This window comes from Trichoderma gamsii (assembly GCF_001481775.2).
Source record: "Trichoderma gamsii strain T6085 chromosome Unknown Scaffold_19.2, whole genome shotgun sequence".
Taxonomy (NCBI): Eukaryota; Fungi; Ascomycota; class Sordariomycetes; order Hypocreales; family Hypocreaceae; genus Trichoderma; species Trichoderma gamsii.
In genome coordinates this window covers 413,484-427,316 of record NW_020171356.1, presented here as the reverse complement: position 1 = coordinate 427,316, position 13,833 = coordinate 413,484, and the positions used below count along the sequence as shown (strand labels likewise).

At 46.3% G+C, this 13,833-nt stretch overlaps 3 protein-coding genes across 3 annotated transcripts; 1 reads left to right on the top strand and 2 right to left on the bottom strand.

The window, feature by feature from the left end:
* Positions 1-4,072: 4,072 nt before the first annotated feature.
* On the bottom strand, positions 4,073-5,344 carry TGAM01_v205923 (feruloyl esterase B; the record flags this gene model as incomplete). The annotated part of the gene is made up of 3 exons (XM_018802982.2): positions 4,073-4,288; positions 4,422-5,114; positions 5,168-5,344. 3 exons carry the CDS (start codon positions 5,342-5,344, stop codon positions 4,073-4,075), a joined length of 1,086 nt encoding a protein of 361 aa, XP_018663748.2.
* Positions 5,345-6,254: 910 nt separating this feature from the next.
* Positions 6,255-8,000, bottom strand: TGAM01_v205922 (monooxygenase; the record flags this gene model as incomplete). Its single annotated transcript, XM_018802983.1, has 3 exons — positions 6,255-6,637; positions 6,699-7,703; positions 7,772-8,000. 3 exons carry the CDS (start codon positions 7,998-8,000, stop codon positions 6,255-6,257), a joined length of 1,617 nt encoding a protein of 538 aa, XP_018663749.1.
* Positions 8,001-10,507: 2,507 nt separating this feature from the next.
* Positions 10,508-13,517, top strand: TGAM01_v205921 (hypothetical protein; the record flags this gene model as incomplete). The annotated part of the gene is made up of 2 exons (XM_018802984.2): positions 10,508-11,026; positions 11,073-13,517. The coding sequence occupies 2 exons, from the start codon at positions 10,508-10,510 to the stop codon at positions 13,515-13,517; spliced, it is 2,964 nt and encodes a 987-aa protein (XP_018663750.2).
* Positions 13,518-13,833: the final 316 nt, after the last annotated feature.

Genomic DNA, 13,833 nt, shown 5'->3' with positions numbered 1-13,833 from the left:
CAGAATAACGACCTGGTAAATGAGATGGCGATCTTGCAACAATAAGCTGCTGAGCTTCTTACAGCTCATGGACTCTTATAACACTATTTAATTATAAAGGAGGGTGAGTTGGAGGAGGTGAAAGCGCAGGTGGCGATGTTGATGGAGATCAGGCGAATGTGAGCGGCAGAGCTAAATTAGGGGGGCTGTGTGCCCCTTCTACCAATGTCACACGCGTCCTCCATGACGGTCATGCACTATAGCTGGAGCTCAACAGGACTGTTAGTCCAAATATGAATGTATTACATTACTTAATATACTCCAGAATTCCAATATTACAGTAGTAGCAGTAGCAGTAGCCGTAGCTTTATCCTATGACTGGAGCGCTTAATCTTGATTTTTTTTTTATGTGCCCAGCCTTTGTGTTGTTTTGTCTTGAGGGATCTCACATAGCGTAGTGAGCTTAGACAACGTAGATCGTGATGAACAATCTCAGCTTCTACCAGCCCGGAGGCAGAACGGGCTTTTCATTAAATCACATTTTCTTCGTCGTGTGCCTTGTGTTCTACTTGAGATCCCTTCATCTGCTCATTAATCACAGGACTGCTATAAGCATTTGGTGAGGCGAAGTTGTCTGACTTATAGGAAACTGACGATAAAAAGCAATCTTCCCCTTACTATGTATGTAGTCTAACTATGCACAAATCAGGAATCAATGATGGGTTATGAGTATACTTGGTATATTCTAGATTTATTCTCGCTCTGTTGCTCGTACTATACAAAATTCAGGCTACCATTCATGTAAAAAGGTTCTGCTTGACATATCCTAACAAATTTGTGCTCATTTTGACCATATCTCTCTCGAATACTTCAAGCTTGGTGGTGGGCCTCTGTGTTTTCTCGCACTATTGCCTCCCAATCCGGATCATATACCGTCGCTTCTCGCCCCAAGTCTTGCCAAGCGTATATAGTAACGCGTCCTCGGGAGATTGTATTGAAATATCTGTTCCACAGTCAAGACAAGAGGAAACGTTTTGATGCATTTGGTGGTGCTGAGAAAGCCTCGCGAAAGATTGTGTCCAAATGTGTCTCCAGACTATTCGTCCTGGAATATGCACCAATGGAATATAGATGAGGGCATATTTCGAAGAACCTTAGAAATTGTCGTGATGTTGTAGTCCCGTTTCCGAGATAAGTCTGGACGGTGAGAAGTAAATATCTTCCCTCCACAACCTTGGGATAAAATGAACGTTGTACTGAGATGCCTGCGTTTATGAAGGTACTACCGATAGAGCTTATACTCTCAGCGTGATATGGCGCAAGAAGTCTTTGAAGATGCTCCCGATGCTTCGTTTCTTGGCTCTCTAGCCGCGCGTACTTGAGCGTTAGCTCAACGTGCCTACGCGATGGCGAATATTCATTATTGGAGAATTTTCTGCACTCGCTATTCGACTGAAATATCCCCATCCGTCGCCACATGGTGGAAGATAACTGGGTCCACGGTATATCGGCGTATCCAACTGGCAGGCTTTATGAAGTTTGCAGCATTTAGCGCAAATCCATTGATCAGGCATAGACCTGGCGAGATCAGTGAGGTAGCGCAGCCTATTTTCCAATGTGGCCAGAATATCTCCCTTCCCAGCAAGGAAATGATGGTAAATGATTGCGCGCAGGGGTCGACAGGTTTGGTAGACTATCAATTGCGTGTGAGGGGAGAGGTATTCCAATATCGTTAGAAGTATATCGACTGGCAATCGAAGGATATAGCTATCAGTCTCAGATGAAGTCTTCGATCTGGCGTGCCGTAAATAGATGACAGTGGATTTGATGATATCCATGATAAAAGAAACTCTCTTCTCCAATTATCGATATTGCTTCTAGTCGTAAACGTTTGGGGAAAAAAAGAGTGTCTCACCGGGGGTCATAAGCCATTTATAGCTAGGTCTTCGTCAGCTTGGTTCTATCTTTGACCTTGACTACGTGGCCTTTGTATAGAGTGAAGTCTAGGTGTCTCCCCGTATATGACCGAACCCTTTCCAATAACTCTACTTTATTATCCAAATACCTTTGAACTCTGAAATAATGGTATTAACCGCAAATATACGGAGCATAAGGTTCTTAGTAACACAACTAATAGACGGGAGGCTTTCTCGGTATACCCACACTATCGCAGAAAGGAGCAATATAGGCTCCCAGAGGCGCTGATAAGGGAGAGGGGCCTAATAAGGTAAAACGAGCCATAAAGTCACGCTGAATCAGGCCCAATATCATCCAAACCATGTTTCTACGCAGTATATATGGAGGATAGTCTCCAAGTAGCTAACTTTATCTACGCCATAACACATAGGCAGCAAGAAACCTTGGCATAGAAAGAAGTCAGTCGTTGCTAGCCGAGACATCGTTTAATCAGAGAAAATGAGTCATTCAAGAGCTCATATGTTGCCACAGGACCATGATACAGCTTTTATGTTGACAGCTTTTGTACCCGCCAACGTGCCAGTCTTGTGCAGGTATGGGAAGCTTTTATTCAAGCAAAAAATGTAGAGATGTAGCGCACCAGATTTAGAGGCACCTGATACACCATTATGCTATCCAATATATCCTCCGTTGACTGGGTGAGAAGAGATCTGACAGCGCCATCGCCCCCCTTCCTCTATTTCACATGCCCAGCGGGTAATTTATAAGTCTGTTCATTGGGGCATCAAAAACTGCTGCATTTCGCGCTTGCTACAACCATAATGCCTGTAATTTTGAACTGTTCGCTTCGTCTAAGATAGAATTTAGATAGCAAAACAAATTCTCCTAGGTCATACCGACAGCTTGAAGTGGATACATTTCCGCAGAGATAAGCATTTCTGCTAAATCTTTGTTTTAGAACGTTATTTATGGACGGCATCACGCTCGTAGAGAGCAAATGATCATCATAATTATGAGATTGACTTATGGCATTATACAGGTCTCAGATTGGAGTTCATTGTGTCATGGTAAGTCGAGTCCAAGTGTCAGACCGGACAAAAAGTAGAGCTGAAGTATCAATAGCTAACGAAATTGACCCCATCCCATCAAGTCTCTTGAATGCATCTGTAATTCACCAAGGAAAAATTTCTCTACCATAGCAATTTAGTCATACAAAGTCATATTTAAGAGGACATCAAAAACTTACAAAGCTAAGCCAGGTGCCAAAGGGCTGCGGTGGTGATGGTGCCGGTGGCGGCGGGGCGTCAGAAGAAGAAGAAGAGGAAGAAGAGGATGACGACGAAGAGGGTGGTCGCAGCGCCGGCAATGATGAAAGTGACGATAATGGGTTCGACATCCAGGCGCGCGGCCATTTTGGCGGGCTGGAGGAAGCGCATGATGACCGTAAGGATCACGAAGAAGACAAGAAAGAGAAAAATCTCAAGACAAATCAAGAGAAGCCGACTTTGTCGTCGGGTTTGATTAGTACGAGCTGGTTGCTGTCAGTTAATTTGTGACGATGAACTGGTTTCCTGCGCATGCACTTACGCATGGTGAGTGAAAAATCTTCTTTCTTGTGTGGAAAGAAAAACGATGGATCGCGGAGGGCAGCAAGCGCGTATGCGGGCTTCCTGGAGATGATATTACGAAGATGGCCTGAAGAAAAACAAATGGTAGACGGAGAACATACAGAGAATTTTTTTCTTTTCCGTTCTGGCATATGACGGCAGAAGCAAGAGGGGAAGGAGCTCTGATACGTTTAGATCTACAAAGAGAGTAAACCTAGAGAATATTGCAGTAGCGATTTCCAAAACACATGAAACATATGTTAGTTGTGTCGTCTGCTATCGCGCAAATATAATTCCCAGTTGTCATATAGGCGAGATGTGCAGGGGTCTACAGTATATGGCGGTCTCGCGCTCTACATCAAAGGCCTAGATGAAGGGTACCAGATAAAGTAGATGCTGTTATTTGCAAGCCATATGCAAGGTTCAAATATTTGACTCTTTTGCAAAGTCTATCTAAGATGCCAGCGTCATATGGCCTAGGCCATCTAGAACAAGAACACGTCTTGAGTTCTAGATTCTCGAATGAAGGGCTCTTTCTCCTAATCATAGAAGCAAAATTTTTACCATCCTCACAGGCATTGAGAATAATACGCGTTGGAGACTTGGCAGCTGTATGGAGAGGCACAGACTGTGCATCCACCGTAGCCAATTCCGCCACATTCTGCCCAGTGAGCTGCGGTACAGCTGGGGCCGCCACCGCCTCCTGTCGTGCTCGTTGGACCTGAAGGCTGCGTAGAAGAACTTGTAGAAGTGCCGCCGCCCAGAAGATTAAAGAAGCTGAGAACCTGTCATTAATGTTAGTAGGCCTTCCTATGAATGCAAAACGGGGCTTCGATGTCAACTCAGTCGAACGCAACAACGAGACAAGGCCAAGAAAGCCCGGCGGTAAACATCCGAGAGATCTTTGGCTGTACTTACATCATTTTCATGGAAAGGCACAAAGTGGCCTACGCCCGCAGCACTATAGCCAACCAATCTTGTACCGTCACCGTAAACAATCTTCGTATAGCCTGACTGCGGCGTATTGGTCTCGTTGTGTGAAAAGCTCAAGCCCATGACATTGCTCCACTGGTCCAACTGAGCCTGAAGATTCCCGATAAGCACCAGAGTGTCGGCAGTGCCCTCCCAAATCTGCATCTTCGGGTACTGGCCAGTGTATCCCGGATACTCGGCGCGTGCAATATCTCCCCATTGCTGGGCTGTAAAACCCTTCTGGGCGCGGGCGCAGCTCTGGTCCGGGTTAGAGGGAGTAGAGGAGGTCGCGTTTTCAAAGCATCCAGCTGGAACTCCGCTAAAGCCTGCGCCTCCAGCAAAGACGTCAGGATAGGCAGCCATAAGGATTGGTGTCATCATAGCCCCAGACGACGATCCCACCGAGAATACCTTGGAGGCGTCACCATTGTATTTGCTAAGAGTATATGAAACCATGGTTGCAATGGCCTTTGAGTCGCTACCGCCATTGTGAGTATTAGTTGCAGAGCTATAGCAATCCCAGCAATTTTGATCCTTAGTCGTCTGAGGATAGATGAGGATGAAGCCGAGGCTATCCGCGTATGAAGGTAGCCGAGTAAGACTAAAATACTGCTGCGCAGAGCCCCCGCATGGATGAATCTGTTGAAATGTTAGCTTTGACATGCGGAATCAGCGATGAACTTCAGGCATACCGCCACAATAACGGGAGGTTTAGTTGCGACCCGGTCAGGTACGTAAATATACATGCTGACCCCGTTGTCGGTATTACCCCAGTTTGAGACCTGGGTTAAAGACGCAGCAAACGCCAATGATGACATGGCTAGCATGGCCATGCCAACTGCTCTTGCAAATGCAGACTTTGATACCATATTCACTGCTTGTGTAGCTGTACCTCGTTGATAAGACTAGGCGCCTGAGGCTAATCAGTCATAGTCTGGCAGGTATATTGCTTGGTTAATTTACTTACTTTTATAATGAATTCTATCTGATATGTAGCAACTTGCTTCACTAAGAAGTTGTTGAATTCATGTGGGCAGAAAAGGAATATCACATGCATACTCAAAGGAACCGAATCCCAGATACCCATAACTGCCGTCTTTAGCCAAAAGGCGGAATTTACTGCGGCACTAACAAATAGAGTGCAACGTGAAGTCGGCTTCGATTTCGGCAACGATTAGTTATTCAACTGACATCTCAAAAGCGATCGCGATTGGTACGTTTAGAAAGTTGAGCAAGGTTAAATTAAGCTGTTGTCAACCTTCAACAACCCTGCCTGAAAAGGAATACGAATGCTTAATCGCACATATACTGTCCCGCTGTCATCAGAATTAGCCTAAACAATTTGGAGATGCGGTAATTCTAGTCGGCATCTGAACGCCAGAATAAAGAAGCCACGGCACATAGATTCGGCATCTGAAAGCCAGAGAGAAGGTTACATTTAAATGTTAGTTACCACCAGGAATCGGTTGGATATAAGCTGTCTTTAGCCTCAAACAACTTTATGCTTGAAGAATCTTAATAATACGCTTGCTGTTGCGTGTTGTGTCTCATCCTTAATACAAGGTCTTAAGTAAGTAAAGAGGTTTTAGTAAATAGTAAATTATAATAGCAATTCTATAATCTAAAAAGAAAATTTGAAATGAGCTATAATGAAGCCATATAGCTCCGTATATAGCATTCATAATCTAGCGCAATTCTCCTACTTGCTCTCGTTATCTCAGTACATATGATATTTGCAGGAATACTAAAATCGGTACATCTTGACATCTGGCTGATTAACTACTTCAAGTTGGACAATCCCGACTCAACATACTCCACGATATTTAATCTTCTTGTCCTCCATTGGTAATATCGTTGTGCCCACGGAAAGAAGAAGGTATTTTGTCCGCTTTCATTCAAATAATAAAAAGCAGGTCCATATTGCGGGCTAGTAGCAAGTTTGTTGAGCTCTGGCTGCATGGATGTTGTCCAAGCTTCTTCTGCTTCTCGGCGGGGTTCTATGGTATAACGTGGAAGCGTGACAGATTGTTGATAGATGCGTCGAATGATCTTGAGATTGAATGCCGCTTGCATCTCCAGTCCTCGGATCAAACTTGACCAAGGCGTAGTAGTGTTGGGGCCGTTCATGAAGATGAGATTGGGAAATTTTGATGTCATTGTTCCTAGTGTTAAGATTTTGATTAGCGGCTTCTCTATCAAGTTGATGGCCGTGTGTATACGAACCATATAGAGCATTAGGCGAATTCTTCCAATGATCGCTGAGAACTTGACCATCACGACCTATTGTAGGCACTGCTCCACCCCAGCCTTGCATTTTAAACCCAGTTCCCCATATGAGAACATCTGCTTGAATATGCAAAGACTGTGTCTTTGGTTGAGATTCTGAGCTCTGGCGGCTGACTGCGGTTGAATCGTCAATCTGCAAAACGACATCGTCTGTGTGTGGTCGCTTTGTAATAACGCCATATTCATCAACCCCAACAATGGGGTTACCAATTACCTCAACATTATCCTTCTGAAGCGTCTCAAAGAATCCCGAGAGAGACACCAATGGCCTCTTAGATCCAAATCGGCCGACCGGCGTTAATTTTTGACGCAGAATATTGTCAGGCACTTGTTTCTCTAAAGTACGGCGACAATAGCGCTCGGTATTCTTCGCCATCCAAGATTCAGGTCGAAAAGCGAAATATGCCCAGAGACCAAAAAGATTCCCAACCAAGAAGGCGTACAAGGCAAGAAACCCAGGGATCCATCTGAAGGCCCATTTGATCCAAGCCGGATATTTAAAGTTGTTGAACGGATGGCAGTAAGTCATGCTTCGGCAAAATACACTGACCGACTTTGCTTGTGCTTGAATATATGGCAGTACCTGAACAGATGTTGGGCCAGTTCCGACGTATGCCACAGACTTTCCGGTGAAGTCGTACTTTGCTGGCCACTCAGAAGCATGCCACATATCGCCCGTGAACTGGTCCATTCCCGGAATTTGCGGTGTGCTTGTTCGATTGTACGTTCCGGCAGCCTGTATAAGAATGCGGCAAGTCCAACGTTTGCATGCTCCAGATAGGGCATCTTCAACGTCCACGACCCACAACGATCGCTCTTCAGACCAAGTGGCTTGTGTAACGTTCTGGTCAAAGGTAGTGCAGTCGGTGATCTTGTAATATTTGGCAAAGTTTTGATAGTATTGGACAAGTTCTGAAGCTGTGGGGAAAAGATAGTTCCAGTCTGGCAAACATTAAAAGTCAGCTAATGAGGCAAGAATGGAGACAATGTTGTTTCATGACGCAACATACCTGGATTTCGATGCCAGCTGACTTGGTAGGTGCAACTAAAAACATCGCAGGCAGCACCTGGATAAGTTGCAGCTTTCCAAACGCCTCCATAATCACTGTTTCGTTCCAGGATATGCAAGTCCTGCGGCTGTAAGACTTTCTTTCGCAGCAACTCCGCAGCCTGCACGAGGCCGCCTACACCAGCGCCAACAACAATGCAAAATTTGTAAGTTTCCGACTCAGAGTCCATGATCAAGGATAATGAATGTATTAGCAGCTCAGTTGCTTGTCTTATTTCGTTCTGTTGAGATTATTTGGAGACAACCCGGCGAGTTATATATGTAGACATATTGATTGTTTCACCAGATGGTTTGGAATCATTGACCGACATCTTAGACATGGATGCGTGTTACAAATGACGAGTTAAGGGGAGCTTTGACGGGGAGTTGCTTTATCTGGTACAAAGGACGCGAATGCATATACTTGACAGCCAAACTATATCTTGTCGGTACGGCACATTGTATCTTAGGGCTTATTCTACAAAGTGTTCCGTATTCGTATTCACGCTTCTTACCAGAAACAGTCCATCGGGGCGAATAGTGTGGGGAAGCGGGTTACACTTACGATACGTGTATTTCCCTAGGCTTGTACACAGCCGCAATGAGATCAACGGTATCACTTTCTCAAGCCTCTCAATTCTTCGTTATTGAGCCCTTATATCACATCTGTGACGTGATTCCAAATGATGAAAACTGGCCTTGTACCTGTACGTGCGATGTATTATGTTTGTGAAGACAGCCTTGCAAAAGCCTACATCGTAGCTGACATTCTGATTGTTGCTCGTTTGTTGGCCTTTGCATCCGACCAAAAGATTATCCATAGGTTCCTATTTTAAGAAGTCATTGTCAGACCCACCTGAAATAACTGCCTCTTTGGGAAAACTAGAGCGCTTCAGGCCATCGTTTCAGGCATTCATATCTCAGGGAGCTGGGTACATATATAAACTACCGCAACCGTAAGCCATCAAACAATCATCAATGGTAGTTCTAATACCACCAACCATCAAAATTACGCAGAATAGCTAGTTGCAAGCGATGGGGTGGCGAGCCGTCCCTCAAGACTCTCTTGTTTTCATGGTTCAACTACCAATTCAGTTCTTCAATCACGATGAGTCTTGTACCTCTGTATTCTAAGATTATAGCTCATTCCTCAGTATTTGAATACATTCAAGGTGTGCCTTGACTTTAATATTGGAGAGATACAAGCCAGTGTATGCAGCTGAAAGACCATTGCTAGGTATTTATTGTACTCTCAAAACTTGGAAGGGCTGCTTGGTTAGTCTATAGCCTTCGATATATGTGCAAAGAGGATAGAACGCCCGCAAGAAAGCCTATGGGTGGATCTCTGTGACTATGGCCAACTCATTCAATCATGAAGCAGCAAGTCCCAAAGAACGCGAAGACATGCTTTGATTTAACGCTTGCACTAATCTCTTCCCAACTGCCAATGAAGATTATCCACTACGCGCATGTCATCCAAATTCATGGAGACTGTAAATTTCTTGGCCTCGTTTGGTAAGTTTGGGCATCAAACGATTAAGCTGAAGCGGTCGCGGAAATCACTATCTAGCATCAGAATTGTGACACAGGGGGTATAAAAGAGAGTTGGGCCAGATTTTCCAATGGGCTACAATCTGATAATCTCAACGATTACATGTGGAGCGCTAGATGATAGGACTGAGCCACTGGGTAATTTCTCCTCTTCTATTGTTCGTATAGAACCAATCCTTCTAGCAGTGCTCGTAGCTGCAACCCGCCGTTACTTCATGTTTGATCCCATTAGGAGAGTGGGTCGTGAACTCGATCTACGCGAGAAAATTCACATAACGAGATCTCGGCAGAGATTTTACTTATGATCGCATCCTAGCCCGATATATAATATGCTGTATGGATCATACATTTGCGTTACCACGACCAGTAAATGGATCTCGAGAAGCGTGGGGATGACGGGACGGACGGTGGGGAAGGCAATTAAGCACAGCGTATTGGAGTCTTTTTGTAAGCTCCAAAGAGCTCCAGATCTTGGTGGGCGCCCAATTTGAGGGATTCAATTAAGAGCTTCAATATTATTTAAAAATTAAAGCACCCAACGCGTAGCGACTATCACAATATAGCTGCTGTATACCCAAGTATGTAAAGTTTGCTGCTGGCTGGCTTCACTGCTAGACGGTCTTTCTATTTCGAGCCGCTAATCCAACGCTCAGGGTCCGTATCTCCACACTAGCTCTTCTCCACTCGGGAAGACCCTGAAAATGGCATCAGCATTTCTTCCTCGACCACTGAGCTGGATCGGGAACTTCCACCACATCAAGATACCCGTCTTTGCAGGCGGGGCGGAATCATTCTAGGGCAACTCCTTTCACAGACCTTTGTCATTTCTCAATCAGAAATTCTTCTTTCACGCAAGCGCCGCGAGCCCATTCGCCAAAGCTTATCCCCCCCCGGTCCGAAGGTTTGAAGACTCTAACTCTGGACTTGGAGTAGCTTCGTCGTTGACCCACCAGATTGCCCAAGAACTAAACGCCCGGCTCGGCTGGCCGGGGCTGCCGGGAGCTGGCCAAAGCGAAGCCATCACGTGCAGACGGACATGCAACGGATTAGGAATCTGTCCCAATGCCGTTGTTCGCAAATACTTCGCACCTGCAATGCATTGAACGCCACTACAGGCCCCTTGGTTGGGATCTCGTCGTTCTGCAGCATGCCCACAGCAACAGCCTCCAGCGGCGGGCGGCCAAAGGCCTTTTTTCCCAGGACAGACGCGGTCGTCTTGTCGTCGAAACATGAGCCCCCGCCAGCTCTCCCGCAGACCGTCTGGCCCATCTTCGATCCAGACAATCTCGATAAGCCAATTGAGCCGTGGAATCCTGATGTGGAGAAAAACTATTATCCTGCGCAAGATGATGAATATGCGCCGTCGACGGCCCCTGATGTGCCACTGTCCAACGACGGGCAGTATCTGCGCGGCTTTTTGGCGGAGAATGAGAGGCTTAGGTTGTCTATGCTCTGGTACTACACTCGAGACATCCTCAACGAGCCCGAGTTCCTCTCTGGGCTGCAGCAGAAAGCAAATCTAGCTCAAGAATCCAGTGGCTGGGATTTTGTCATCATTGGCATTCAAGACCTTAACTATTATATTCGTCTAGCAGCTGTCGGGCTTCCTTTAGCCATCCATCCACGCGGAGAATCTCTTTGTGCTCACACAATCACTCAGTCTCATGTATGTTGATAATACTTGGTACGTAGACGACTGCTGATCTGTCTAGGATATTTTCCAACTGCCTAATATGATGGAAGACTGGAGATTCAGAGACTGCCCGTATGCTAAGGCTGCTGGACTCCATGCCTATGCTGGAGCCCCAATTCGCCTGCAAATAGAAGCTGGGGAGCGCGTCAATGTTGGAAGTGTTACTGTGAGCTCTAAAACGGCCCAAGAACCTTTGACCAAGCTTCAGCAGCAGACGCTTGCTCGGCTGGCTGACTGGGTCGCCGCCGATATCGTTCAGTCAGCGAGAGCAAGGCGCCAGCGAGAACGGCGCCGCATTTCAGAGCTTCTCTCTGCAGCACAGAGCGAAGCGGACAATACAGGATTAGAGGAACCAGTTCTGCGGATACTGAGGACCATATACCCAGATGCGACAATTACCGTGCAATCATCCAAAGACGCTCATGTCGAGATTGAGAATCATGAACCAGTGCCCGTATCTGAGCTTGAGGATGGCCTGTGGGAGGATACCATTTTCTTGGATGATTTTATCCAAACCTCGAATCAAAAACCTTTCCCATCAGACAAGGTGGTGCGTACAATTGCTGCTCCTTGCGAGACCTTGTCGGGATCATCCCTACTCGTTGTGGCATCTAAAGACTTTCGGCTTGTGTTTGACGACGTTGACTCTTGGTTTGTCCAATCGTGCGCAACTATGCTCTCTCAGATATGGCACAAGCGACTCTTAACCGAAGCAATGAAAGCAAAGGAAAAATTCCTCCGCGGATTTTCTCACCAGCTTCGAACCCCGATCCATGGAATTCTCGGCTCTGCAGATCTCCTAACAGAAGAGCTTGCGTCCCAAAAGCATCGTGAGAGCACAAAGATGGAGCCATTGCCAGACATTAAGCCGCCGGGCGAACCTGAAGAATCGATCATCTATCTGGATACTATCAAGTCATCGGGGCGAGACTTGATTTCCATAGTCAACAACATGATTACGCTAAACAGATGGGCCGACATCGCCATGAAGGAGCGGCAGTACGCTTTGCACACCGTGTACGAGCTCGAGACAGAATTGTCCAACGAGATGCGCAAAGCGATTTCCGATGATACTCGCTACAGAGCCTCTGTTTTCTTTAACCATGACTCCCAATTGGATTGCGTCAGCTTCCGAACCGATATCGGTCTACTTCGTGATAGCTTGCTTCAGCTCATTATCAATGCCATACAGAACACTTCGGAAGGCATCATCACAGTGACCATAACGTTACAGCCAGATCGCCAACAGCTTGTTGTTGATGTCGAGGATACTGGCCGTGGAATCCATCCAGATGACCAAAAACGTATATTCGAGCCTTATGAAAAGGTCGGAATGCACTCATCGGGCGCCGGCTTAGGCTTGACCCTCGCCTCCAATTTTGCAACACTGCTCCACGGCTCTGTCAGTCTAGTGTGGTCAGAAATCGACCGCGGGTCACATTTTACGGCAGCCTTTCGGGAAATGGAGTGTGTTTCTTTACCACCATCGCAGCCGCTGGCTCAAAAACTCAAGACCTTGCCTTCCATATTCTACAACATGACGTCCGGCCTGGACGGTGCATCATTATGCAGCAACTTCACTCGCTTTTTGACGAGGAATGGGTTTAAATCTTCGGATAGCTTAGATGACTGCTTTGTGGTTTTTGACTATGTGCCCGGACTGGGAAAGCACCGTTCACATGTATCTCAGATCCCATCAGAAAAAGCTGCCATCTGCCTCGTCCCAGCTTCGGAAGGGAGCTTTTGCTTGGAACAACATCCTAAGAACATATTTTACGTCACAGCGCCGTTTGTAACTTCTACGATGAGCTCGGCACTTGAAGACGCTGATGACTATCTCTCGGAAGTTAAAGCCTCACAAGCCTATATGTCTCAACTAACTATGCCCACTCCGCCAGAAGACAGGCTTCCGTCTTTCTTCGACAGACAGAAAACCAACCCATCTACTGGTAATGATGGTCTGTTGACGCCACCATCTGATCGTAGCGGGAAAACTTCTGTGAAAGCGGGTTCCGTCGCCTCGATCCCCTCGTCAATCGCTAATTCCAAACCCATGGCACTGCTTGTTGACGATAACAACATCAACCTCCGAATATTGCAAATGTACTGCACCAAACGAGGACTTCCCTACTGCTCCGCGACTGACGGCCTGCAAGCTGTGGAAGCCTTTTCGAAGCAGCAGTCATTGGCTGCCAATGGCGAAGGAACATGGATTCAGCTGATCTTCATGGATCTCCAAATGCCGGTGTGCGACGGTTTCAAGGCGACCCAGCAGATACGACAGCTGGAAAAAGAGAACAATTGGGGGGAAAGCATTGTCTTTATTGTGACTGGCCAAGATAGCCAAACGGATAGGACGACGGCAGAGGAAGTTGGTGCTGATGAGTTTTTAGTAAAGCCTGCTCCTGTTAAAGTCTTGGATCGCAACGTCGTTCGACACTTTCCATCATTTAAAGTTGGCTGAAGTTGAATTTGTACGGCAGATGCACACAACATATGCGCGGTGCTTTTGCCGTTTTGCTGCGTCCCATGTCTACCACACACTCATTAAAATAAGAAGGATCTGGCGATTCTACCGAGCGACTTTAACGTACCTTAAGGCTTTACAAGAGACTGATACTTCAGCAAGGCCAAGGCGCCGATATCGCGCCCGGCGTCAATTAACCCAATCGTGCGAGACGAATTACGAGCATGAGAATATGTTGCAGCAAGCCTTTTTACGTTACTATCAGACAAGATGACGTTTTTGGTCCTTGGATAATATACCCTCGAATGAGCTG